The 27,920-nt window shown below is 39.7% G+C and overlaps 2 protein-coding genes across 4 annotated transcripts; one reads left to right on the top strand and one right to left on the bottom strand.

The window, feature by feature from the left end:
* Positions 1 to 6,093: 6,093 nt before the first annotated feature.
* On the bottom strand, positions 6,094 to 8,144 carry LOC108602710. Its single transcript, XM_017990864.2, has 2 exons — positions 8,054 to 8,144; positions 6,094 to 6,458 (listed from the first exon to the last, which is right to left on the bottom strand). Exons 1-2 carry the CDS (start codon positions 8,063 to 8,065, stop codon positions 6,204 to 6,206), a joined length of 267 nt encoding a protein of 88 aa, XP_017846353.1. The 5' UTR covers positions 8,066 to 8,144; the 3' UTR covers positions 6,094 to 6,203.
* Positions 8,145 to 18,237: 10,093 nt separating this feature from the next.
* On the top strand, positions 18,238 to 26,893 carry LOC108602701. 3 transcript variants are annotated; one of them, XM_017990853.1, is made up of 6 exons: positions 18,238 to 18,640; positions 25,303 to 25,793; positions 25,866 to 26,136; positions 26,193 to 26,419; positions 26,476 to 26,581; positions 26,642 to 26,893. In XM_017990853.1, exons 1-6 carry the CDS (start codon positions 18,463 to 18,465, stop codon positions 26,758 to 26,760), a joined length of 1,392 nt encoding a protein of 463 aa, XP_017846342.1. In that variant the 5' UTR covers positions 18,238 to 18,462; the 3' UTR covers positions 26,761 to 26,893. The 3 variants fall into 3 exon arrangements, with proteins under 3 accessions (XP_017846342.1, XP_017846341.1, XP_017846343.1); XM_017990852.1 differs by having other exon boundaries at positions 25,857 to 26,136; XM_017990854.1 differs by lacking the exon at positions 18,238 to 18,640 and having other exon boundaries at positions 25,202 to 25,793; positions 25,857 to 26,136.
* The last annotated feature ends 1,027 nt before the right edge of the window (positions 26,894 to 27,920 follow it).

Below are 27,920 nucleotides of genomic sequence, written 5' to 3'. Positions count from 1 at the left end.
TGCAACGAAGTGGAGCAAGATTTGTGGGTTTTTGGCGGCTGCTCGGTTGCATAAATTATTTTGCAAGCATGTGGCTGGTTGTGTGCCTTGCGGCCAAAGAATGAGTCGATGAATAGCTGGCACATTGGCAGCCGCATGTCATTAAAGCAGCCACATCAAGCAGAAGCTACAGAGTAAGGAGCAAGCAAGGATGACGCCTTGCCGTTTGCCTTGTCATTGAGGTGTTAATGCACACACATGCCACACAAAATGCCAAAGACGTTGATGCAAGCAAGCATGCTTGGACTGCAGCTGCACACGTATCGTATACGTTATACACGTCGTATGCGTAATGTGTATGAGCAATGGCATTTCACTGGCACTGGCAAGCAAGCATATGGAAATGTGGTTAAGCGAGCGTAGCTTATAAGACATACACACTATCAAGTAAGTGTGTGTGTGTGTGTGCTCAACGCATCAGCATCAACGTCTTGACATTTAAATTTCCGGTACGTACTCAAATTATCCACAGTACCTGCTTATCCTTCAGCCATTCAATGTTGCCGCTGCTGTTGCTGCGCCTGACTTCATGTTAATTATCTACGCTGCTGCGATTTCTTGCAAATATTTTGAGCTCCTGCCGTCTCTATTGCTGCAGCTGCTTGTCTTTCTACCGGAAAACGTGACATTGACACGCGGCTGCTCATTAAAATGTTTAATGCCAATTACACGTGCACAGGCTTGTGTGTGTGTGTGCACTCATAAAAGACAAATTGCAAACAAATCTTAGCATCTAAAAGGCAAACATAATTAATTTGACAAGTCAAAACAAACAGGAAAGGCATAAACGAAACATGCAACTGGCAACAGCAGGCCAAACGCATATACAAGCTAAAACTAAAACCAAATCCAAGGCAAATAATAAACAAAATACAAGCTGCCAGTTGCTACATGAAAATATTACGGACTCTGTAAATAAAAAATGCATAAAAGGGTCTCAAGCACCAATGACTAATTTCATTCTTTTAATTCTAATTAAATTTATTTTAATTTAATTGAAGCTGATTATTAAATTATATGCAATATCAAAGCAATAATAGAATGAGGCATATACAATTTTAATATATTTTGTTTGAATTTAATTAGTTGAATGCATACAAAACAGGAACTCACATTGAATTATCCGAAAGAAATTAATTCAGAATAACAAACAAAAATAGCTCGTTATTATTGCAATCTAAGCGTTATTAAAATTAAATATATTCGAATTTAAAAATTTGTACATTTATATAAATAAAATTTTACAAACTCTGCTATGAACAGAATCTCAAACTATCGGACTGTGCGATCTTTTCGAATTCCTTTAATTTACAAATTTCGTGCTGGCTTTTTAATTACTTAGCTGATTGCATCATAAAATTAGTTATAAATACTTTGTGGCCACTTTTATCTTGCATATTTCAGCAGCTGCAGGAACTGTGTTGCAAGTATATTTTGTTGTTGGCGCAACTTTAATTGCCTTACGGCCGAAAACTTTCCAAAATTTTAGCGCAGCGCATTTTGCCAACACTTCCTGCTGACTTTCGGCGACATTGCACTTGTAGCAACGCCCCCACCTCGTGTCACATGCCACACACACACACACACAAAGAGTTTTGAGTTGCCAAAGACGCTGCAGTCGGGTAAACTCTGTGAGTATGCACTCTGCACTCCGATCCTGTTGTTGTTGTTATTGTTGTCCTGTCTTGTTTTCTATGCTGCTTTAATTGCCCATTGAAAGTTGTTCAGTTGTTAAAATGAACTTTTCGCCTTGCCAGTGAAGTGTAAGCAGAAGAAGCAGCGTGAAACTATTTTTGCTTTTGTTATGCAATTAAAAAGTGTCAGCCGAAGCAGCGTAAATCGATTCGTGTTTATTGAATTTACAGCTCGAACAAAAAGTAAACCATTTTTGAAACTTAGGCACACAGCAGGAGTTAAGGGTCTAATTAAGAATACAATCCAAACAATTTGTTGTAGCTTAAAGATATGCAGCAAGAGCAGCAGCATAAACTAAGTCTGTCTGCATATTTGTTGCAAAATTCTATTCAAAGTTTATTAAAGAGTTGACTGCGTTGTTATCATTAAAAAGCTGAGACTGAGATGAAGTCCTGCTGTCAACTTTGACACTGCTCCTGCTGATTCTCAACTTACTATTTTTTCTTTTTAGTTATTACTGGCACAAAATATATAAAATGTGATTGCGGTAGGCAAACTGATGTGACGCACTTATGTATGCACATATTATATATCTGAGATATATACAGACATTCAACTGCTGGCCAAGCACAGTTTGCACGTCTGGCTGGGAAATAAAAATATAAATGTCACTGCATTGCATAACAATATGTGAGTTGTCTACTCTACAGTCCTGCAATTGCAAAGCGTTGTCTCTATATTAAGCATACGCAGCGTGTGCTCAAGCTTGAGACACTGAGCAGACTAAGCTGCAGCTTTTGCCACAGGGTATGCAATTTGGCACATTGTTTATCTACATTTTCAGCTTTTGTTTGTCGTCCTGCATTTTAGTTACAGTTTTTATTTAACATGCGCCTACTTCTGCTTTTGACTTGCAGCTACAATAACCCAACACATACATACAGAAAATGTAGTTTTATTTCTGATTTCTCTTTAGCATTATCGTGTCTAAAAGCTGTCTGGCACTTGAAACATTTGCTTTAGCTTCGTGTGAGTGTGTGTGTGTGTGTGTGTTATAAATTGTGTCCACTGAATAGAACATATTTCAACAGCTGCAACTCATATAAACATAATTTAGAGCACCAGCTAGCACACTAACTTGAAAAGTTATAAATTCTGAGCGCAACTTTTTCTTAGGCAGCAAATTTAAGCCAACTGTGCAACAATGCGCGCTTAACTTTTAGTATGCACTAAAAAGCAACGGCAATTGCTAAGCTCATAAAATTTAATTTCATGCTAAAACTATATAAATATGCATTAGTTTCAAATGCACACTCTCATTATTAAGTAATTGCTATCAATAATTATTGAATACTTTAACGATAATTTCTTAAAATGCCATAAACATAAAAATTAATTATTCATGAAAATTATGCACAATTCCATGGCAATAGCAACAAGCACAATATGAACATCAACGCTTGCTCGATTTTTATGACTAAACAAGCTAATAAAATTTAATTGTAAAAATATGTAAATATTTTGAAAAATCTGCGCTTTTAACGCTGCTCTCAAGATCGCGAAAAGAACAAATTTATTTTTAATAATAAACAAATGCAATAGCAATAGTCTTTAATTTACTTATATTGAATTCAATCGTTTGTTTTGAATTGGATAAAAGTGAATGCTTGCTGATATAGCAAAGCTGAGTATGACGAATAAAAAAGGTAAGTAAAGTAAGTATATATAATTAAAGATAATAGCTACAAACGCTCGCAATGGAAGCAATAAACAGATCTAAGTAGCACCTTACTTATCTTGTTTTAAGTTCTTATTGTTATTTTGCGAGAGTTTTACAAAGCTTGAATTTCAAACAAAATATAGTTAGCAGCCTTAGCTTTTTACTCATAACTTGATCAACAATCATCCGATTCTTAAATAAATTACAGTTTTATAGTCGCATCATAGCATTTTGTATTTCCAAACTTTTAATTTTTGGCATTTTAAGCAAGCCAAAGTATTGAAAATCTTAACATTCCCAAATTTAAATGCAGTCTTGTTCAGATGCAGCTCACGAGTCTAACAAAGCATGAAACTCTGAGAACGATGCCATTTTGCTGAGTACAGCTTATAAAATATTAATATTTCACGAAAGTTCACTTGCTTGTTTGCTTATAACATCGCTAAATAAAACATTTTTAAAGCATACCCGCTTATACGCATTTCCATTTCAATTGAATGCTATAGAACAGTTAGATCGGATTGTTTATCGCTGACTTACAGCCTTTCAAAGTTAAATGTTGGGAAAAATTCGTCTTTACTGTTTACTATTCAGTGCATACCACAATCGTGGCTTTCCATATACCAAAAAAAAATATAGTGCCACGCCCACAGCACGCCTCTTATGGCTATAACTATACGCAAAATAGAAACTATGCGCTTATAAAATGCATATTTATACACTATAAACATTAATTTACTTGCATTTTAGCTGGATGCGCAGTTAATTGAAAACAACAACGTCAAAAACCTCAACCCTCAACCAGCGCTCAACCCAGTCTAAGCCCTGCAACAGCAACAGTAGCAACAGCAGCGGCAACAGCAACAGCAACAAAACTAGCAACAGCAGTTGCAAAGGCGAGCAACTTAAATTATGCAAGAATGTAATGGCAAAAATTGCAAGCGGCGTTAAATGTGCGCACGGGGCGGGGGCTGAAGAGTCTGACGCACTTGGTAAAGGGCTGAGCGTCAGTAATGCCAAATTTAATTGCAATTAATGTGTAGCTAAGCGGAAGTGCCACAGCAGCGTGCCACGCTGCACAGGGTGCGAGCATTTCCGGCGGCAGGCGCCAAAGCTAAAAATAATTTGATGCAAAGCGCACACAAATGAAATAAGAAATATAAACTTTACAAATGAAAAAAATTGTGAAATTAAACAGTAGCTTTGACTCGTTACATTGCCGCCCACATCGGGCGGGCAGTCACGTGGCCTTGCCACCTTGCAACGGACATGCACACACACAAACAAAGCGGCGAGTCCATAGCAGGCGAAATTCAATTACTCGTGCGCCATAAACCGATTAACTTATATCAATATTTATATCGCTTAAATGCAGTCGAAGCAGCGCCCAGCGACTATTATAATGCTGACCATGGCAACATCGGTGTGGGCGTGGGCGTGGGCGTGGTCAATACAGTGTGCTTTTGCATATGCAAACAGTTTTATGCAACCGAAAAGCAGTCGCCGAGCAGTCCGAGAACAGAAGAGTCAAGTTGGTCACACAGAGCTCTTTGTGCAGCGCCTGACTGTGGCAATAATTCCATTCCGCATTCGCATTTGCATTTGTGTTGGCGTTTATGGTCCACTTAAGTGTTGTCATTCGCATACAAGCATAAAACCTACATATCGCTTCACATCGCATCGCATCGCAGCGCATTGCATGGCCAAGGATTTAATGATAACACGTTAGGTGTCATTTGCAGGCGACACGAATACATACGCTATATAGATAGATAGCGTAAGCATGCGGGTGTCTCGACTCTCACACTCCTGGTCTGGTCTGCTGTGTGGCATGCCACAGAGCATATGCATACTTGGAAGCTGCCATTTTGCGCTTAATAGCTGCTAAACAGTCCAAGCGGCTGTAGTTGTTGGGTTTAGTGTAAAGTGTTGCTGATTGTGATATTTCTTTCGAGCTTTGTCGCTGCCTCATGTCACTTTCTATAAGCGTTAGTTAAGTCTCAGGGCCAAACTGCTTGCAACTTGTGGCCAGACTCCACTTTGATTTATGAGCTTAGACGCATTGAAGCATGTGCCATATATGTGGGCATGTCTGTGTGTTTGGCTGCCATGTCAATTGCTGTGACCTTATGTTACATGGATTAGTTTATGGGCCTTTGCGCTTTGACTGCGATTAACATACACAAGCGCACATATATAAATATATATATACATATATATTTTATTGTATTTGATGGTTGTAGCCCAGCGGGCGTTGGTAATTACACAATGCCAGCCATCAAATCACGTACTCACAGTCAAGTTTCTTTTAGTTGACGTAAGCAGCTGCATATAATTCTGTTTAATTTACCTACAGCTTGTATTACTTTTATGCCTGCCTTGCATAATAAATGAGAACTAAATTACACCTTCCATACACGAACAACAAGTTGAAGAACTAAGCAATGTTGTTCTTTAATTAATATAAATAAATATCAACAAGCTTGCCAGGCTCATATTTTCAAGTTGATTTTAATTAGCTTTAGCAATATTTTCTTCGCTTAGCGCTGAGTATTTGAGCTCAAGCTACGTTCCCTTTTGGTTCCCATTTTTAATTTCACTCAGCAATTTATATTAAAAGTATTTTAGTTCGCCTAGTGCTTTGATCTAAGCACTATGCTGCACATAAAATGAATTAATAAGACTTATGAGCAATTGGCCATTAGCTGACCACAAATTAAATTTATGCAATTGTTTTCATTTATGATTTACACACACATTTGCAACAATTTCATTTAAAATTCATTTCAAACTGCAGTTTGCAGGCGCCTTACAAACTCCAGCGTCGATTATATTTCAATTGCAGCTGGCGCAGTTTGCTCTCCAGTGCGGCCCGTCCAAGCAGCAATCGCTCCAGCTGCTGTAAGCGCCTGCTAAGTACCCGACTCTGTAGCAGCGTCAGCTGTTGGCGCAACCAGAGATGATTGGTCTGCAGCTGTTGTAGTTGCTGCTGCAGCAGCCCATCGACATGCAGCTGGCAGAGATCCACGTCTGTTGAATGCGTTTGCATTGCACGTCTCAACGGCTGTCAAAGACACAAGAAAATTTGGCATAATTTATGCACACACACACACAGTCTCGCACACACACACACACACACACACACACAGCAAAGCAGCATTAGTTTTGGAGCTAACAAAAAAGTTTTTGCCTAATCGCTGCATACTTGTTGGCCCCGAAAAGTTTTTTTGGTCTGCATATTACGTATACGCAACGAGTGCTTGATTTCATAGCATTTCCCTTCTAGCTGATTGACTTGAAAAAATTGAAAATTTGCCAACATTTTGGGGCAAGTTTTTAGCTGCTGCTGCTGCTGCGCTGCTCTAGCCTAATGTCTTGATTCGTTTGGTGAGCAATATTCACTGATGCGTTTGTAAAATTTGCCCCGCGCGTGCTGCCTCAAGCCCCCAGCCCCAGCAGCTACTTGAGGTGGCATAGACAAAATTGCTTTTACGCTTCAGGCTTCAGTCAAGCATAAAAATATCTGCTCCACTGCCGCTGCGGCTGTTGCTGTTGCTGCTGCTATTGTTCGATTTTCAACTATCGATTGATTTTGCATTCATTCTCTTTTTGCAACTTAGCTGGCAAACTGCATAGAACTTTACTGCTGGGCTGGCTGGCTGGCTCTGGTCCTCTCTCTCTCTCTCGCTCTGTTGTTTGAATTTGCTTTTTACCCAAATTGCTGGTAATGTCGCCTTTGTTTTGTGCTTGCAGCATGCAACAAATTGCACAATTGCAAGCGTAGCAAACTGAAAGACGTGCCAGATATTTGCAAGGAGCGAGCGCACGTGTGCTTACTAAATATAGAGTCATCTCATAAACGAAACTATTACAGCTCGCTGAGCAGTGTGATCGTGTCGAATTGGCAATTAGGCTCTCAGACCAGTTGTTGCATTCACAGATTTCGGAAGCCAATTAGTTCGCTGCGACCTCGAACATGACACTAAGTCTTAACAGCAGCGGCGTTGCTCAACAAAACTTTTCCAAATGCAGCGACATGTTGTGGTCGCGGTTGCGAGGCTATGCGTATACGTAATATTTTGTGCAAAGCCTGAACTTGTTGCGAATGTTCGACATGTGAGGCAAAGAATTTCATGCGCAGCAGCAGCAGCAGCAGCAAAACTTAAAGCACATGTCGGCTGCATTTGAATTCACTGCAACACGCATACGCAGTGTTGGCTTAAATTGCAGCAATTTAATGTGTGCTTGGCATGCCAATTAGAAAAATCTAACATCGCGTTTTTAATTCAATACTTCTTGTCGTATGCACTGCGCTATTTTCGGCCAATTAACCAGCGATTTAATTATATATTTATTTCAAGCGAACGCACGCTGCGCTTTTAAAATGCAAATTAAAAGTCACAAACATTGTTGAACGTAATTAGCACATAATGCTAATAAAAACGTCATATTTCGCTAGCATTTATTACAATGCAGGTACAAGCAGGCATTAAATAAAACATAATTTGTAGCCAGCGCAGCGCTGTAAATTGGCAAACAAATGATTTGCTGCCAGCCAAGCCAATCGCGCGCAATTAGCGTGTTCAAATTAACTAAAGGATGCAGCCTACATTGTTGTGTTTGAAAGCTTATGCGTGTGTGTGTGTGGCAACAACTTACCTGTGTCTGCATTGCAATTATTAAATATTTAGTGTAATTTATTGTGCACGTTTCAAACGGCAAACGGCAAGTGGAAAAGCAACGCCAGCTGTGTCAACTGCGGGGCCAGGCTAATTGAAAATGTATGCCACTAAACTTTAAGCCTGGCTGTCTTCTGTCTGTTTGGCTGTCGGTCTGTCTGCTGCATTGGCAACTTAATTATTTCAGCGGCACGTCGCTGGAGACCGGCGCTTAAGCCAAAACTCACGACAGCTGCAAGAGCGAAAGCGAGTGGGAAAAACAAAAATAAATATAAAGCAACTGAGGATGAAGCTGGCTCGTAAAATCGCAAGGCAAGCTGCAAGTGGCAAGTGGCAAGCGAAATAAACAACAGCTATAGCTATAGCTATAGCTGCATGCAACGGCAGCTGCTATTGAAAAATCTGTGCTGAAAGATAAAGTTGCCTGGCAGACGGATTTAACTGCAAAACGAGAGACTTGAGCAAAAGATGCAACTGGGCGTTAAATGTTGCCCTGCCACTAAATGCTCCCTGACCCCAATTCCCACGCCCACATGGGCATGCCTCTCTGTCTGTTTGTCTGCGCTGATCCCTCTTTTACTCTTTATGGCTGTGTGTGTGTTTCACATACTAGCGCCATAGCTTGCGGCTGCATTCACATGAACATGATTCATTAGCAGACTTTTGCCTCCAGTTCCCACTGTAACAGTCTAGCTTGGAAAATGATAAAAAAGTTTGCTCTATTGTTAGGTTAGCTTTGCAGCTTTTGGCCATACATGCGCTTAGCTCTAATTTTGAAAAAGACAGACCAAAACTAATTAATTGTTTACTGCTGCTACTTTTTTTTTTGCTTTAGACTGACTTAAAAGTCAAGCGAAAAACAACTGGCAACTGGCACAAGCTCACAATTAACGCCTGCAACTTTAATTGCGTTTTAATGTGCGCAGAGCTTTGTGTATCTTTTTATCAGAGGCAGCGACATGCGCTCGCTCGCTGCTTGTTTTTGCGGTGTGGCAGCGTTGTGGGGCAACGTTGTGGGGGTCAACGTGACATGTCAACCACAGTAGGCGGCTCAAAAGCATTTTGCCGCGCGTGAGCAGCTTTGAAAAACACGCACACAAACGTGAGTGCCGCTGTCTGAGTGCCTGAGTGCCTGCCTCAAAAGCAGCTTAACAAGCACACAATTGTGCACACACGCACACACACACACACACACACACACACACACATAGAAAAAGAGATAAACAGCTAGAGCCGCATGAGTCCACAGTACGAACCTAGGCACAACTATTTACATGTCGCCCTATTATGTGCTTTACTTCCGCTTCCGCTGCCGCCGCAGCCGCAGCCATTTGGTCATTTCTTTGTGTGGCGACACATACACGAACTAACGTGATTTAAATTTTTGTATGTCCTTTGAAAAATTCGTCGCTTTGCTTATCTTAACTCGTATACACCAAATCACGTAATCTGCGCTTTGTGGGTCAAGTAGCCAACCCACATATATAATGTTAATGTTACGTTCAAGAGCATAAACATCAGCAGTGACATTGCAACTGCGACTGCAACTGCTACTATATAACTGTAGTTGCTGACTAGTCAGTGACTGTGCAGCATCAGCAGCGACAAGTCACTTGCAACATGGCATAAGCTTTGCTGCTGTTGCTGCTGTTGCTGCTGTTGCCCTAAACTGACAAACTGACAGTGTCAGGTAAATGTCAAGTGACTTCTTAGCGCTCCAATTACAAGAGCAGCAAGTAGCAAGAGCAGCAGCAGCAGCTTAATAACACCAGCAAGCTTTACTTAGTTATATATTGTTAGTTCATAAGCAAAAGCAATCAATGAGTTTGTCTGCTCAGGCAGACAGACAGCCAGCCAAACAAGCAAGCTGAGTAAAAGCAAACATCATAAGTAACAATTCACTTTTTGCTTTCTCAAATGCAAGCAGGAGCTGCTTTAAAGTATATTTATAACATTTTTCAGAAGCACGAAAAACATGTTACACAAGTGCATGGCAATGTTAGCTGCAACCAACTTTAGCTTTGCTTATTGTACTGTTAACAAAAGCTATCGAACTAATATTAAGATAGCAACAATAGCAAATAGCGCAATACAGCAGCTTCTGAAAATAACATGCAGCTATGCTGATTGCATTGCAAGTTATAAAGCGTTCCACAGTGCGTATGATTTATAATTAAATTAAAACAAATTCAGTTTCATTTACGTTGCATTTACCCAATCGTTTACTTAACCGTGTGGCTGAGCTGCTCAACAGCCTCTTTAATTGTTTTATTTGCTCTTAATTGGGTTGGGGCGAGGCGTAGCCAGACGACATGCTTGACCCAAAGGCAGCAAAAGGAAGAATGAAAACATGAAAAATCTTAAATACAACAGCATGGGGAATAAATATAATAATTGTGCGTGTCATTTGGGTGAACTGATAACGAAGGCAACTTCACTTATTCCGGCAGCTTACTGTAATGGGCGTGGGCCATGCATAAGCCCATAAATAAGTGCAGCGATGAGGGCAGCGGGCAGTGCTCTTATCGCAGCCAAAAAGGCGTGAGTATCATTAACCTGGCGGTATTCCATGTAATTATGTTAACTGCTAATTGTGTGTGTGTGTGTGTGCGTGTTTGAGCCCTCAGTTTGGGTTCGGGTTCCAGTTCGAGTTCTGTGTAAAGCGAAAGTTAAACAGCAACATTAACTTAATGATGATTATCCAATGGCAAAAAGCAAATGTTTCTGTTCTCTCATTTCGCAAGTGCTGCTGCTGCTGCTGCTGCATTTACAACATGAATAGTTCGTTTTTGTTGGGTGGTTGGGTGTTGTGGGGGTAGCTTATCGTGGCCACACATGGCCTGTGGCCCAGTTGAAATGTTTTTTGTTTATTGGCTACGGTTTGATTTTAATTGCAATTTGTAAGGATTTTATTGTGCCCAGCTTCAATGGCAATTGTATTGATTTTTTAAGTGGATTTATACAAAAAGCGAGAAATGCCTTAATGGGGCGAATTTAAAAACTATGCATTGTGAGCACGTTTGCCGGCGCTAATGAAATTTGTCACTTTTTATCGCACGCTTTGGCATAAATTATAAATTATAAATGCGACATGATGTTTGCTGTTAAAATTTCGCTATCAACAAATTGCCGCAAATACACAAGCGTCAATGATATCGACTGTCAAATTTAATAACACTCTACAGCACGATATAGTATTCATTAAAAGCAATGAAACGTAATTTTTATAATTAAATGTATAATTGCTGGCGCTTAATAAGAGTTGGATTGACAGTTCGGCGGGCTTAACAGATTTGTTTGAAATACAAAATCTTTTGATGACAATAAGATTATGAAATTAACAATGACAATACTTGACTGACTGACTGTAGGCAATATAACTAGTTCAACTATTTTCATGTGTCGCATAAAGCGTAGGCATAATTTATTTACTGATTTACTGCTGAGGCCACTGCGTACAAAACAAAACTCTGTTGGTTTGTGTAATATATGAATTTGCATATACGATTGAGAGCGTTGTTATTGTTTTTGTTGTTTTTCAGCCAATATATTATGGGACAACGAAAATGTGACAACTACAAATTCGTAGCGCTGCAAACAGCGCGCGACATGAAACATGAAAATACCGCAGAGTCAGCTGCCAAACCCACACACACACACTTACACATATATGTATGTATATATAGCGAACCTTTTGCGACCCAAAAGTCTGTAAATCGTCATTCAAGTGCACTTTTGGCGGCCACGCCCACATAACTACGAACGATATCACATATCGTTGAATTCGAATGCGACATGCCCAATGCTGTTTACAATTCATTTATGTAAATTTTTGTGTATATTTTAGCATAAAAATATATATGTACATGACAATCAGTACTTATTGCAATTTTCATATAATTAATTGCAATTGAGCCTGTTTTATAATTTATTTAATTAATGCGCATGCCGTTCCCCATTGGGTCGCACACACATAAATATTTTGTGCTTAAAACTTTAAGCTCAGCCTAGTAGTAGCCCCCAAGCCACACTAACTAACAACTAATTGTCGCTTTGTATGCTTGTTTAAACCCAAGGACTATTTAATTAGTTTTTGTTTTCGTTTTTGTGAGTGCTGCTGGTTGAATGGCTTTTGGCTGGCTTTTGTAAGCTTATTATGAATAGAATTTTTAGCATACGCAAGTGCTGCTTCCACTAATTGAGCAATGAAAATCTATGCGATGTTTTGTTAGCGAAGATGAGGCATGAGATTTACCTGAAATTAATTATGTATTGAGGTAAGTTTATCAATGCAAGGCCATTTGTACGCTCATTAAAATTAATTGCCAAATATTTGGTTTCCATATTGATGATTATATTTGAGCTTGTGTTAGCTTCGCTTTAAAGTCAGTTCAAACCAAATCATCATGTGCGCTTCGCCGAAAAACCAAACATAATAACGAAAGTGTTATACACACTGTACGTGAATATATAAGCATGCATGCATATGTATATGTGCATGATTTAGCAAGTTAAAGCTCAGCACTTGGCCACAACTCACTTAGAGTGTGCACTGCCACAAATACCCCTAACGCTCAGCCTGGCAGGCAGGCAGGCAGGCAGGCAGACTGGCTGTTGGCTGGTAAACTGATGCGGAGTGTGTTGCAACAAAGGCGTCCGAGCTGAATTTATGGCCAACGGTAGCCGGTCGTTGGTTTTGTGTGCTTGTATGCTTGTCTGTTTGAATGGCTTTCGATGGCACACAAAGCAACCCAATCAGCAGCTTAAAGCACCAGCAGCAACAAAAGCCAACAACAACAGCAGTTACAACAGCAACACAAGCAGCCGAAGCAGCAGCAACAGCAGCAACTTGAACTTGCCACAATTTCCGCTTCTGCGGCATTTGATTGGCATGCTGTGGCAGCAAGTTGTTTTAAATTTCAAATTGTGCGCACACCTTTAATCAGTTTATTCAACTCGGTAAATGGGTTCCAGCCCAAAACACTTGCCCAAAAGCATCTGCAAAGCGTTTGAAGTGTGTCATAAAATGCCACAACAGCACAACAAATTGTTCACACAATTCAAATTACGATACACAGCCCAGCAGTCTGCCGCCTGCGTTAGACACCTGCCTCTCAGTCCATGCCACAGCATGTTACGGCTGCTACTGCCGTTGCTGTTGTTGCCTCAATATCTGTCAGCTACTTGGAGTATTTGCAGAGCTTGGTAGCACACTTTGACTAGCTCTTAAAGGTAAACTCTACTGGCCAAAACTTATCATAGGCAAGGCTTAAACTAAACAACAAGTTCTCTGTTTTAGTGTGAGTGCATAAATTAGATTTGACTAAATGTTAAACTTCAATCAGAGTTTCGTGCGCTTGCTCAAATCGAATCAGTTGTTGCACACGCTGTACGTGGCCAATCTGAACAAGTCAGCACACAAACAAAAAATAACTAACTTTTTATATCAGCTGCACAACTCGAGAGAATATAAAAATCACTGACGACACTTGGCTGTTGACTATACGCGCCAGAGACAAAGCTGCCAACAAAATAAACTCAAATAAACTTAAATCATTTTCAATGGAAAGTTTTAACAGTCGTGAAATTACCAAGATGTAATCAACATTTGGACAGTTTATTTCCAAAGCTAAGAGAGCATCATGACAAATATAAACAAATTGTTGTGCAGCGTGCGGCAAACTATCAAAATGATCGATCGAACATTCAACAATATTTATTTAGAAGCAAGTAGCAATGAATTGCGAACTTATGAATGCTATAGCTTTTTCGATTACTGAATGTCCAATTAATAGTTTTCTGTTTCATTTAATTATGGCAACAACAAAATTGTGCCGTCGTCCTCCTTTTTTAATTCCAAACTTTGAGAAGCTGCAGCTCAGCAAGAAAAAATTTGATTGGTACGTTTTATAACATTTTATTTAATCGTAGTAAACACAATTCACATGTGTAGAGTAATGTAGCATCAATACAAGCTTAAAACTGTAAAACGTTGAAGAATCGAATCATTGTTGACCAAGTTATAAGTAAAAAAAAGCTGAGGCTACATACTATATTTTAATTGAATTTAGCTCAGCGATTGGGTCAGCAAATGAGATTGCTCCACTCTCCTTAAAAGGCGAGGCTAACGGAGTTACAAAGAGTAGGCTAAATTCTGTTTCTTCTGTCTGCCAACGAATACAATAAAAATACTTACCCTGTGTCAATTCAAAATGAATTTAGTTCTTTTTAAATTAAACATCATTATGTTTGAACCAAGTTATGGCAATAAATCCAATGCAACTGACAATATTTTCTTTGAATTTATATCTTTGAAGCGATTTCATATTGAATTTCAATGCTTAAGTCATTTTACATTACTTTGAAATTTATTATGTTATAACATATTTTTTAGACAATTGTGTCATTTTCATTTGTGTCTGGCAGGCATTGGTATAAATATTTGGTCAATTGTGGTCTTTAGTTGTGCAAAAATCAATGTTGATTGCTCAGGGCCACTGACGCTTGAGCGAAAGCAACAGCCATGTCAAGAGTTTTAATTAAATTTGCATACATATGCACTTTATTTGCTGGCCATCAAAAGTAATAGCAATTGCAAGTTGCAAGTTGCAAAAATGTAAAAATATAAAAATGTAAATTGCACCTGCGCTAGACAGAGTAGCTGCTGCAGTAGCTCATTACATTCAATGCAGCAGCTTATTTCGCATACGCAGCGTGAATCGTGAATCGTGAACGAGCGCTAGTTAAACACTTTTTAATGATGTTGAATGAGTGCCGAGCAATCAGACGGCGAGTGCATGGCTCTAGATTCTGTCAGACTGTGTGTCAGTGTGTGTGTGCAACAATGGGTGGCAAAGGGCGGTGGTGGGGAGTGTGTTTGGCAGTTGCTCGTTTTATGCAGCTGGCAGCTCCTTTGAGAGCTTTATTTTGTAGCAGCGTCAATCGAGTTACTGTATGCAATTTACTAAGAATAAAAGCCAAAGCGACTTTATTATGCGCATGCAAAAGGTATTTAAGCTTTTTTGTTTCAGTTGGCAACTTCCACAGAAGTTTACAGAGTGTAGTACTCTCAATGCATTGATTTACTTAACTTTATGGCATACAAAATAGTTCACGGGACGTAGCAGTAGCTTGAAAATGAAACTTGCGAGCTAAATGACAAGAAATATCTTATTTGCCCAATAACTTTTACGCTGTTGCTGCACTTACGCTTCATCTTGTTGTTCTTCTACTCCCTTTATGTTAACAATCCATAACAGCTGCTTGGCATCTTCATTGTGCGTATCCTTTGTGCGTTGCGCACTCAATTATTTGTACATTTGCCTGCTGCTGTTGCTGCTGCTGCTGCTGTTGCATTTTGCTTGCTACCTTGCTGCCGCCTATTCAATGCATATGCTGCATATGTATTTACATATGTCTCCCTCAACGGCATCAGGTCCTGTAGCTATTAAGGCACAACTGCTTGCAATGAAACGCCAATTTTTCTGAAATAAATACGAGCTTAATATGCAGCAAGCAGCGAGCAAAGAGCTGTAAGCGCTGCAGCCAAACAATAGAATAAAGCGAATTTCTTTTTAAGGCTGGCAGCTTGACGAGACTACAACATTTAATTCAAACTTTATAGCAACTTTTGTAATCTGCATGACAGCATCAAATTCTGCACTACAATAATTTAATAGAATTATTTATTATCAAGTTAAATTTTTGAAAAATATTAGCATAGCTTAACGAAATGTGCAAGCCAAATGAAAGTAAATTGATTTGGAACAGAATTTCTTTGAAAAGAGATTAGAGACAATCTGTCTGCTCCAGTCTTATAATTAAGTTGAAATGTTAGGGTTTAGTCAACAGACTTAGAAGACAACATCAAAAACAGTCTTATAATTTAGTTAAAGCGGACAATATGGCTAAGATTTATTATAAATATAATTTAATAAAAAACATACTCAAGTTTATTTTATTTAATTATGTCCTACATATTTTTTAATATTTGTTTAGAGTATTGAATTTAAAATAATGGCATTTATAAGATGAAACGGTTAACAGGCTGTGGGTGCTTAACATTCAGTGGGAACAGTTTTGCTGCTGGGAACACGCAGCATCCTTGAACGTTTCATTTTCACCACAGACACTTTCCCTTTGCAAACAGAACGGCATGAAACGAAACGTTTGGCATTGAAGCTTTCAAGGGGAAATGTGCGAACGAAAAGTGAAACGTCAGAAATCAAATGACGGTTTAAGTTGGCCAAAAACAAGAATGTGCTGGCACAATTGTGCTTAGTTGAAAATTTGCATGGCTTGGCGGCGGACGTGTGGGCGGAGTAAGCACCAAAGCCAATGCAGCGCTGCGAATTGGGCGCCTAGCAAAAAAGTTTTGAATGTGAGGCGCGCTAAAGTGTTGCATGTATTAAATATCGCAGTTGTCGTCGTTACTCTTGTTCACTGTTGCAAGCTGGTATAGGGCGTTGGGCGTGGCAGCAACTGCAATCGAAATAAATGAAGCAACTTGCTGCGAATGCTACGATGCTCATCAGTGTGTTTGCGCGCCTCGCAGTGAATCAGAATGCGAATGCGAATGCGAATACGTATGTGGATGTGAATGTGAATGTGATTGTGATTGTGCTTGTGAGTTGCAATGTGTCCTTTATAAATCAACAAAAATCACATTTCAAAATTGCTGCGCATTAGAGCACGGATACAGCAACAGTAACAGATCGAAAGTCAAAAGACGTCAAACGGCGTCAAATGTTGATTGCGTCGTTGTAAACTCGTCAACAAAAAATACAAAAAATAAAAAAATATAGATAGATATAATAAATAGAAAAAAGAGAAAAAAATGTGTCTAAGATGTGCTGAATTTAAAATGTAGCAAAGCATGTGTGCGGCATCATTTGAAGACTAAATCCTGCCTGCCCGCTGTCACCACGCGGAGGTAGCACACATGGTGCCCTCATAAACTGTCTACGATATACTTAAACACACACAGACGCACACACACGCACACACACATGTGTGTAAGTATGTATGTGGTACATGGGACATTGCTGACGCGTTGACTAGTACGCCATGCAATATTATAATATAATCTGATTTTGAGCACAGCAATAATAGCTTTGACTAAGGACTTTTTCCTTTTTTCTTTGCTTTCATTAAACCAGCGAAGCGTATGCTCTTAATATCTAAATAAAATACACACACATATATTTGTCAGTCATCAAAGCGAAAGTGCAAGTTGCTTTGAACAGCATTAAGTATACGCAGCAGCAATAGAGTTCTGATATTCTTACTAAATGCACTATACCTAAGCTCTTCATTTATAATTCATTTGAATCTTAAACAATTAGTGCTACATTAGCTCAATTGTTGCAACTTTCTGCTCAAAATGATTGAATTATTTTTCTAATTTAAATTTAACGAAGCGAATTTGGTAGCATGTTTTTTAACAAAATATTTATTTTCCATTGGCTAAAATCAATAAAGTAAAGTGGCATAGGTATAATAACTTTAACTTCAATAAATAAACAAAATGCCTTTGTTTGTTTTGTCTGCCTCAACGGCTTGACGCTGCAACAATAGACACAATTAAAAAGTCAGCTTTCTATATATTTTTGCATGCACAATTAAGCAAACATTTAAACTATATAATCTTAAATTTGCTTAGATTAACATTTGAATATTTGCATATGCTAGAGCTTCGCTTTGCTGGCGAATTCAATTTCATTAATTTATTGAGTTGCAATCAAAATGGACAGCGTAATGCCCCAGAGTGCGGGAGTCTGAGTGGGGGGCAGCCTGCTAAAATAAATAACCATTCATCACAGTTCTCCAGGTGTGAGCTGGGCCACATACAAACATACAAAGGTGTGCACAGGAGTTGCTCAAAATTTCGTTTAGTGGGCGTCTGTGAATGGTTTAGCCTTTAGCCAGGCTAGCTAGCAGCGTTTTTCATTCGCCTCGGCTCGACTTTTGTGCCTGTTTTCTTTTTTGCGGTTTTTCGTGCTACCAAATAAAACATGAAATAAGTTAGGGCTACGTTTTGTAGCCGCAGCAGCATCCAAGGCAGTCACGTAGCGAGCGGGCAAGCAGAGTTGAGTTGTGTTCTGTATTGCGGTATGCAAATGCAGCTAAAGAACTTTTAAAAAGCATTTCTATATAATTAAATAGAAAAGCTTGAGCAGCATACGCATGACTCTATGCGAGTCTGGCAGCCTGACAAGCTTCTCTAGCTACTTGAGCGAGCGCAACGCGGATTAAGAACAACAAGCAAAAAAACAAACAAACGAATAACAAGCATATAAATCCCACCACACCAAACCCCCAGCAACATTTTGCCAAGGTGTCACACCAACCAGCAGCAGCAGCCAACCACCAATCCTCGCACGCAATAAAATGAGCTGTCGACGACTAGATGACGGAGCAGCAGCAAGAGCAGCAGCAGCGGGAGCAGCGAAAATAGAACGCAAGGCAGCGGCAAAAGTTGCTGGATGTAGACGCAAAGGATTTGGAGGAGTTGGCAGCGCACTGCTGGCATTTCTGGCAGCTGTCAACTTTTGTGGCATGCATCCGCGTAAGTATAAACATTTTTTACTTCATAGGGACCCAAGTAATCCGCGCTTCCACACAATGTGCATAAGCAAAAATAAAGGGAAAATCAACAACAGCAACGGCTACGGTAACAGCAACTGAGCTGAGCTGTTGCTGTTGCTGCTGTCAGCGCAGCAACCTAAATCTACGATTGAGACAAAACAGTGCGTTTCGCATCACTGCAAATCAATTTATTTAAGAGAATAACCCAAGCTGTCAACTCAACTCAAACCTGCGTTTGCACCTTAGTTATGTTTCATGCATGTAAATAACTTTTATTATTTCACTTGCCTCTCTGTAAGTGAATTATTTATTAAACGTGTCTACGCATGCCCTGAACATATTTTGCTGTTGTTGTTGTTGCTTTTGCAGGGTTGTTTAATTTAATTTTGCACATTTTTGTGCAAGCGTCGGAAGCGTTTGCCAAATTTAATTTGCATGATTAGATTTGCTTGGCTGCATTGTCGTTGTTATTTTTGTTGCTCTTGTTATTTTTGCTGGCAAGCTCATTGGCACGATTTTTGTAAGTTCATTTAGCCAACACAAATAGCCACACAGGCAGTCAGCCAGGCAGGCAAAACTTTGATATTTCCTAAGCAACAACTGACACATGAAAATGCTGTGTCTATTAGCAAAACTCGTTACACATACGCAACGTGTGCTGGCTGAGCCCAGATTTGAGCAAGCAATCTAACTGTTGGCAACTGTTTATGGAAACGTGTGTACTGCTGCTCTCTAATTGAAACATAGTCCCTAGCAACTGTCAAGCTTCAATATTTGTATGGAAAGCTGTTAATTAAATTTCTTATTAGTATGAAGTGTGCTGTCTGTTCAACAGGTCGTATGCCTGATGTTTCTACGTGAGCTAATTATAATTCATTTAAGCTATGAAATAACAGAAAACAACAACAGATAAAGGCTAAATGCAGAAGGCACAAGAATTGCGTAAGCCCGCCTTACTGCTTCCCGTTCTTCAGCAATTTATTGCCAATGGGCTGCGAACCGGCTGTGGAACTGTTGAGATATATAACGGAAAATATTTTTGTGATTTATGTTAGGTTGCTTTAATGCATCAGTAGTCGGTATCAGGTAATTTATGTAGAGCACATTTTTACTGCAAAGTATTTTAAGCGCTTAGCAAATAAAATTCCAAAGTAAATAATAGTAGACAGCCGAGATAAGAAGCTATTTGACTTCAATAAAGATTCTTTTGTAATTTATCAATATATAAATTAATCCTTAATCATTCAACGGCGTGTCGCAACCAAGCCCCACCCACACACACACACACAGCTCAATCAATCTCAGTTGAGCAATTCCAAGGCCAAGGCAATAATATATGAGCTATGCATGTGGTCAACCTCAACCCCACGCTGCCATGCATGCTGCCATGGTATAATTAAATAAAGAGCGTATAAAAACGAGCTACGATATAATAGAAGAGCGAGCTGAAAGTAAGACACAATTCAAAATGAGCTACACTGCGAAAAAAAAAACACATGATTGAGCTTAACAATGCGTTCTGCGCTGAAAAGTATGCTATGCTATATATGAAAATTGTTGGCAGTGCAAAAGCTGGAACATAAATAGTCACTCAAATAACACTTATGCCATCAATCAACGCTGCTGCCAAGGTCAGATGCCAGCTGTATGCCATTTGGGCATTTGGTAGCTCACATCTTTCAAAATGTTGGCGTTGGCAGTTTTGTTAATTACGTTAAGACAATGGACAGCATATAAAACAAAAAGAAAAACACAAAGAATGAATTTATCCAACTACATTTTATAAGTAGACTAGTACTGAGCTGGCGCTGTAGCTAAGCTGAGTACGGACTGCTACAAGCTTTCAGCAGGGAAATGTTCTCTCAAAGACAAATGGCGGCCAAATGTCACATTTAATTTATTTATGGCGCTTCCGGACAAGCGTGCAGCACATTAGAGCCAAAGTCTTAATTTAATAGTACTGGCCAAATGAAGCAAAAGAGTTGATGACGCTAATACAGTCATTAGCCAAATTCATGCAGCGCTGCTGAATTTATGCGCAAACAGAATTATTATCTAAACACTAATGCCGCAAAGGTTGCCAAGCAAACTCAAGTTAGAGAATGAGAGAACGAGAGTTATGGCAACTAATATTATTTTATTTGCATGCTATACACACCTCAAAGTAAAACCGCAAGCAAACAGCAGCTGAGCTCTAACTTTGTTTTGTCTGAAGCTATAAAAGAGTATAAAAGTCAGACACATGCAGCGTCAGAGCTTTAAGAAATCTGTGGCTGTTGCTGTTGCTGTTGCTCTTGACTTGTATTTTTTGTGTGTAATTTCTTATTGCAACTATGCGTAGAGAAAGCAACAGAAGACTAACAGCACTAACATTGCCATGACACATCGATTTAAAAAGTATTTCTGCTTTTATTATTTCACCTACATACGTATTCATAACGATGCAAATGGAATTTCTAGGCGTTATGATTGTAGTGTGCATTAAATGTTTAGAGCACCTTAGCAACTTTATTGGCGTCGCCTATCTACAACGTGCAGCAAGAGGCATGCAACAAACACATTGCCCCCTATTTTCCAGGGCACTGACAAAACTTGTGTGTGTTTCTGTGTGACTTTTTGAGAAATGACAGTGTGTGGCGCGAGGCTGTTGATGTAGGTCGTGCAAGAGGCAAGAAAATTTATGATTTTCTACTACACTTCTTTTATGCCGTGTGCCTTTTATTTTTTGCTGCTCTGCCCGTTGTTTTGGTTTGTGACCCAACCACACACCACACACCTAAGGGCATAAAGCACAAGTCCTGTGTGTGCGCTCAAAGAGGAAAGAAGCATTGTATGCGTCGGTGTGTGTGAGTCACACTCATTTAAGCTGTTCGCTTATGCATGCAACATTGTATGTACATTGATATGTTTGTGTGTGTGTGTGCGTGTGTGTGTATTTATTTATGACAAAGTGCGCAAATGCGTGAGTTGTTCAATATTTGCTCTACAACATTAAATGACGAGTTATGCCGGCTAATTAATGCGCCATATGTGGCACCAATTACACTCCCATATATTCTAGCTTGCTTCATTTAAAGTACAACTTTATGTTATTACAAACATAAATACGCTTTCTTACTGACCAGCAATAAGTTTTGCACTGCCATAGAAATTAAAACAACAACTTGATAAAGTGAAAAGGCTGTGACGCGTGCACACACAATGAAAAAATCAGTTCAAGTGGGCGTTGACTCACGTTTCCTTTGAATAAAACGAAATGTAATAAACTTGATATAAATTTATAATAATGAGCGAACTAAAATATCACATAACAAGCAAGGCTTGTTGTTTCCAATTAAAATTAAAATGCTATACAGCAACTCCAATGCTGTTATTTAAGACTATAGCTGACCTTTTGCCAGTTAAGCTTACCCAAAAAATGAAATATGCTTTACTTCAAATTTAATGTTAAGTCAACATGTCGAATTAGTTTTTATCTAACTTGCAAAAAGAAGCCCTAATAACGTAACTAAGGTTTCATTATAATTAGTAAAATAAAACCAAAGCTTGGCAGCAAATATTACTATTTACAAAATTTATGTATACGCCGCCTACGCCACACACACACACACATGCGCTGCCGCAAACTCCAAAATACACACACACGCATTTGTTATTATAAATTTTGGTCATGACTGTAATTTTCTTGCTAGCAAATCTAAATTAGTTTCTGGCCGAACAAACAATAAACTGAAATTAAATACTCTTATTTATTGCAGGCAACTGCGATTGGATAGAAAAATACATGAGAAATAAGAAACACATGTTAATGTTTAAATACTAATTGCAGAATAAATAATAAAAGCAATTGCGTAAACAAAATTACGTAGGCCTGGCTCAAATAGCCTAATTAGGCCAGCATCATGGGAAACATTTACCATGCTTAACTAAATTAGATGACCGACCCGGTTAGCAAGTTAATAAATAATTAGCAATGCGCTGAAGTCTGTCGCTTGCTTTCGACTGAGAGCGTGCGCTTAAGTTTATTAAACAATAAATTTCTAAATTTTCAGCAATTCGCTGATCAGCTCGCTAATTATTAATTCCTTGCAGCTATAGATTTCTATTGATTGACTCTAATGCTTACGGATTTCACTAATCCGTGCCTGGCAATTAATTAAATGTGTTTTTCAAGAGCTTTACGCTTCAACAAAATCAAATTCCGATAACAATGTAAAGTGAACTATTGTTATTGTATTTATACAACTGAGTGCAAGAAATGTTAAGCTAATAATATGCACAAATGTTAAGCTTTTGTTGCTTTTACAATTGCGTTTTGTATAAAAAGCAAATGTATTAAACCAGAAATCAGTTTATGTGGTTGCCATAACTGTTACACTAATTACCACTGTATTTATTGTTGTTCTACTTGCTGCAATTTAATTTTTATAAACTTTTGCCACCACCAACAACAGCAACAGCAGCAGCAGCAACAGCAACAACAGCAGCAGCAGATGTTAATTGCAACGCTGTGTACGTGCAACATCAACTAAATACAAGTTGCAAAAACCACAAAAATAAATGTATAAAAACACATTTGTGTTTGCGTTTCTTTTTTTTCTCGAACAGAGCACAGAGCAAAGTTTAAAATGTTTGCAACAAACAATACATACGCAGATATTATTATGTCATTGAGCAAGCAACTGACAACTTTAAAGCTGCGTTTAAATTGAAATTTGCCAACAATTTGAAAACAATAGCGCTGGCCATATCCAGTAGTTGGCCCAGTGCCCGAGGCAGCAGCTGCCACTGGCAACTGGCTAAAACTATTTCAGCAAATGGCTGCTCAAGTATTTCATAAAAATGCTAACTTGTAGCTTGGACAACAGCAGTTCTTATGTGTGTGTGTGTGTGTGTGTCTGTGTGTGTGCATTTGGTATTACATTATTTGCATAATAAATACTTGGCCATAATTTGTTATTCTGCGCGTAAATTTACAGCCCGGGGCAGGCAAATAAAATGTTAGCCAGCAACTGGTATTTAACCAATTTCGCAGCTTTAAGCGCTCAGCACTTCGTGGCCCGTGCTCAGTGCTCAGTGCTCCGTGCTCCGTGCTCCGTGCTCAGCGCTCAGCTGTGTTTGTATAAATTTGAGTGGGCGTGCCCACCACCCAAAAGTTACACAATCTTCATTTTGTGGCCATCTGTGGGATTTGAGTTGCCATTTGAGATACGCCCGCGGGCTAAAAAGTTGATTTGATGATTATGGCACTGCGGTCGTCTGCCAAGCTCGATAATGTATTAAAGCCACTGCGGCACATGCATGTATATTGACTATGCCCCAAATTGCAGCAATTTCGAGCTGTATTATATATAGTATTTCTTTTGTTTTTTTATTTAATACTTACGAGTCTTTGCTTGCTTTCAACAGCTGCTGTGTGTGTCGGCTGAAAATGACAAACTTTCGAATTGCTCTTCTCATTTAAGTTTTTGTTGCCCGCAGCTACTTCCAAAGCAATTAAATGTCACATGTGCGCACATCCTGCGCCTTCACTCCTTAGTTGGCGGCAAGTGCTTTGCTTTGCCATTCAACTTTTGGGCTTTCTTTTAAAAATCTTTTCGTGGCGTGCAGCAAAAGTCAGCTGTTCATTAAAAACTTTGCAGTAAGCGCGCTTGCCAGCAAATTATAAGAATATCTACATGATTTTTTGAGTGCGCTGTTCACCCTTTGGCTTAATTAAAATAGGCAGAAAAATGCATGCGTGCTATGTCAGAGGTTCTTAGGCTGCTTGAGCTATTTAAAAATTCTGCCTGCAAATAATTTAATACATATAGAAATTAATTAATTTTACGGCTTTAGACGTTTGGGTTTTATTGAAAGTGGTTTTATTGAAAATATAGTAGGTAGATAGATTGTAATGCAGACTGAAGACTGATCAAGCATGAATACATCAAATATGAACATGCAGGCAAACATTGTGGGCAGCACTTGGCAACTTGGCTGACCGCATCAGTGGAATTCTTGGTAAGCTTAGGCAAATGCCAAGTGTAGCCACAGGATATGCACATCCTTAACCAAACCAAAACCAAGACTTTGCTCTTGGTCTTAGCTTTCACTGCACACTGGTTGCCTTTGGCAGTTTGATGTTGCGGTTGCTTGGTGCTTGAGGCTGAGCAGCCCAAGCTGTAAGCATACGCCCCATTGGCTTTAAGTTTCACTTCAGTCTTAAGTGTTTATCAAATATTTTCGTTTCATTGTCACTTTATCTTTTAGACAATTAAGAACACACGTTATGAATTATACTTAGCAGCCACTTGGGCTTATATAATAAACGGAAAATTTATTGTCTATTAAATTCCTAAGCTGTCATCAAACTCATATTAATTCAATTGTGCAACAGACAACCAATTGGCTGAAAACGAAATTTGTTTGCATTTTATACAAGTCCATAATTTAAAATACGATATTCATTCATGCAGAAATTAATTAAACTAAAGCAGTTTCCTATTATGCGCAATCAAAGGGAAAATATTTATTGAATTGCTTTGACTAGAGCGTCAGACCAGCGTGCAAATCCAATTCGAATTCAAATTGTTTATTGACATTCCGATTGTGTTTTTGCAATTTTATCCATGTCCTCATCGTTTTTGACATATTTTGCAGCGCTGGCAGCAACTGCACCACAAATTGGCAACAACTCAACGCTAATTACAGCTACAGCTACACAAAAGGCAACGGCAATTGAAATAGAGTCAACCACAAGGGAACAACAATTGGCGGATATTTGGAGCGAGCGTCCAGATACGGCGACACTGACAAAAGGTTTCTCCATACCCACGTATCTGCCACCGTTTCCGGACTTCATTGCTGCCGACTTGCCGCACACACTGACAGCAACAACAACAGCAGCAGCCGCGATACACAAACGTCCAGCAGCCGGCGAAGAAGACAATGCTGATGCCGCTAATGAACAACAGCCACAATACCAGCCACAGCCTCGTCTGCATGCCTACGACAGTGAACAAAAGGAGCTGCAATTGCGGCGCCAAAAGCAGCTGGCCCTGGAGCGCGAGCAGTTGCCAAGGCGTCAGCTCAGTTTGCCGCCACGCAACGTTACCGTGCAGTCGGGCCAATCGGCATATCTGCCTTGTCAGGTGAGTGAGCGATTGGTAGCCATAGACTGATTGAATCAATTGTTAACACACATCTTGTTGCAGTTGCATCAGCATTCGAACAAACCGCTTTCCTGGGTGCGTTTGCGAGACGAACATATCATAGCAGTGGATCACACCACATTCATCAATGATGCACGCTTTGCCGCTCTGCTGCAGTCGACGGCGAACGTTAGCGCTGGACAACCCTTGGACAGCAGCAATAGCAGCAGCCTCAGCTGGATACTGCTTATCAAATATGTGCAGCCACAGGATGCGGGCTGGTACGAGTGCCAGCTGGCCACCGAGCCCAAGATGAGCGCCAAAGTGCAGCTGCTTGTCATCAGTAAGTTACAAACTGAAAACAAATTGCCAATGTAACTAACATAAAAATTTGAACAGCACCACGCACCGAGCTTATTGGCGATCAGCAGCGTTTTGTCAAGGCGGGCAGTCGCGTCGAGCTGCACTGCATAGTGCGTGGCACGCTGGAGGCGCCCAAGTATATTGTCTGGCATCGCGGCGATCATCAGGTGCTGGCAGACAACGAAGCCAGCGGCAATGAGCATGGCTGGTATACGCAAATCGATCGCAATATCTTTGGCAGCACCGAGCACAATCGCAATACGGTAAGCAGCTAAAATTTTTAATTAAATCGTAGACTAATATTAGTGCAATTTGCTAGATTGGTAGCTTGATTATACCGCTAGTGCTAAAGACGCATTCGGGCAATTACACCTGCGAGCCGGAAAACAGCGCCGCAGCCTCCATGCAGCTGCATGTGTTGAGTGGTAAGCAAACAAAGCTAAAAGGTGCAAGCGTTGACTTCTAACAACTGCCACTTCTTGCAGGTGAATACTCCGCTTCAGCCATCATGTCCACAGCCGCTGGTCTATATCGTCCTGGCTATAGCTACAGCAGTTTGCAGCAGTGGTTAATCTTTTTACTTGTGGCGCTGCATAAGACATGACTGCAACTTTAAGCGTTTAGCGCATATTTCTAAGTTGATAGCATAAATTCTAGGTAAACTTGAAATCAGCACGAATTCTTATTGCTATTTTATTTATTGTTTTTTCAACGTTAATTCAGCACAATTTTTTGTATGCAAACTTACGATTTATATAAATATTAGATTGCTAAGCATTTTAAACTTTAAGCTGTCGTTTATATGTATTTAAGTATTAAGAAATTTGAGTAAATAAAGCCAAAGGCGTATTCAGTAAGAAAACATTCATAGTCTGCAGCCTGAAGAGCGCTCTCCTCAGCGTCTCGGATTGAAGTCAAGCAGCTACTTGCAACGCTATTGACTGTAAGTTCTCTGCTGTTGCAACTAAAGCATAAAGACGCTTGACTCTGAAGTTGCTGCTGCAGCATTTCTCTCTAGTTGCTTAGCCTCAATGCAAGCTATTTAAATCGCAGCAACATGCTGCTGCTGCTGCTGCTACTGCTGCTGCTTGCTTTGCTTTTTCCAAGTCATAACTTGAAATTGCAAATAATAAAGATTGTTGCCATAAATTAAAAGAGAGAGAGAATGGCCATACCCAAGCGCTTGTGAATGGATGTGCTGGCAAAATTGTAGATTGTATGGTAAATGCTGACACCTTTGTGCAGCCTTTTGTTGCCACACAGTCGTTTGTTGCACTTTAGCGTGGGCAAAGTTTTTGTTTTTCTAGCCATGGCGTTGCAACTATTATTTTCCGCGATTTTCTTGATTGCCCGCACGCGGTTTTCACGTAGCTCATTTATCAACACGGCTGACCAAAGCTGAGGCAGCCGTGGCCAAAGTTTTATGGCCAACTTTGAATTTCCTTGCCACAAAAGTTTGGCCCACATTTTCATCTTCTTACCTAGTCTGCTCTGCTCGCTGCTTGCAACGCCTCAACCTCAACCACAATCCTCAGCCACTCTCGACAGACAATTTACAGCTGGACAGCTGGCAATAGCAGCAGGATCTAGGGACTCTAGAGTTGTGCAGGCGCACACACAAAGGAAGCTTGGGCTGGCCTAATCACTTTTTGATTTATTTCCCACACAGTCGCGTTGAAAGTTTTGCCACAGTTCATATTTTTCACTTGTCTCCTCTCGTAGTAAGTACGTTTATTTTCTCTGTGCTTTCTTTTACGTCGTGTA

Source organism: Drosophila busckii, chromosome 3R (assembly GCF_011750605.1).
Source record: "Drosophila busckii strain San Diego stock center, stock number 13000-0081.31 chromosome 3R, ASM1175060v1, whole genome shotgun sequence".
In the NCBI taxonomy this organism is placed as follows: Eukaryota; Metazoa; Arthropoda; class Insecta; order Diptera; family Drosophilidae; genus Drosophila; species Drosophila busckii.
Note: the sequence above shows the minus strand (reverse complement) of the source record. Positions and strands in the feature narration are given on the sequence as shown.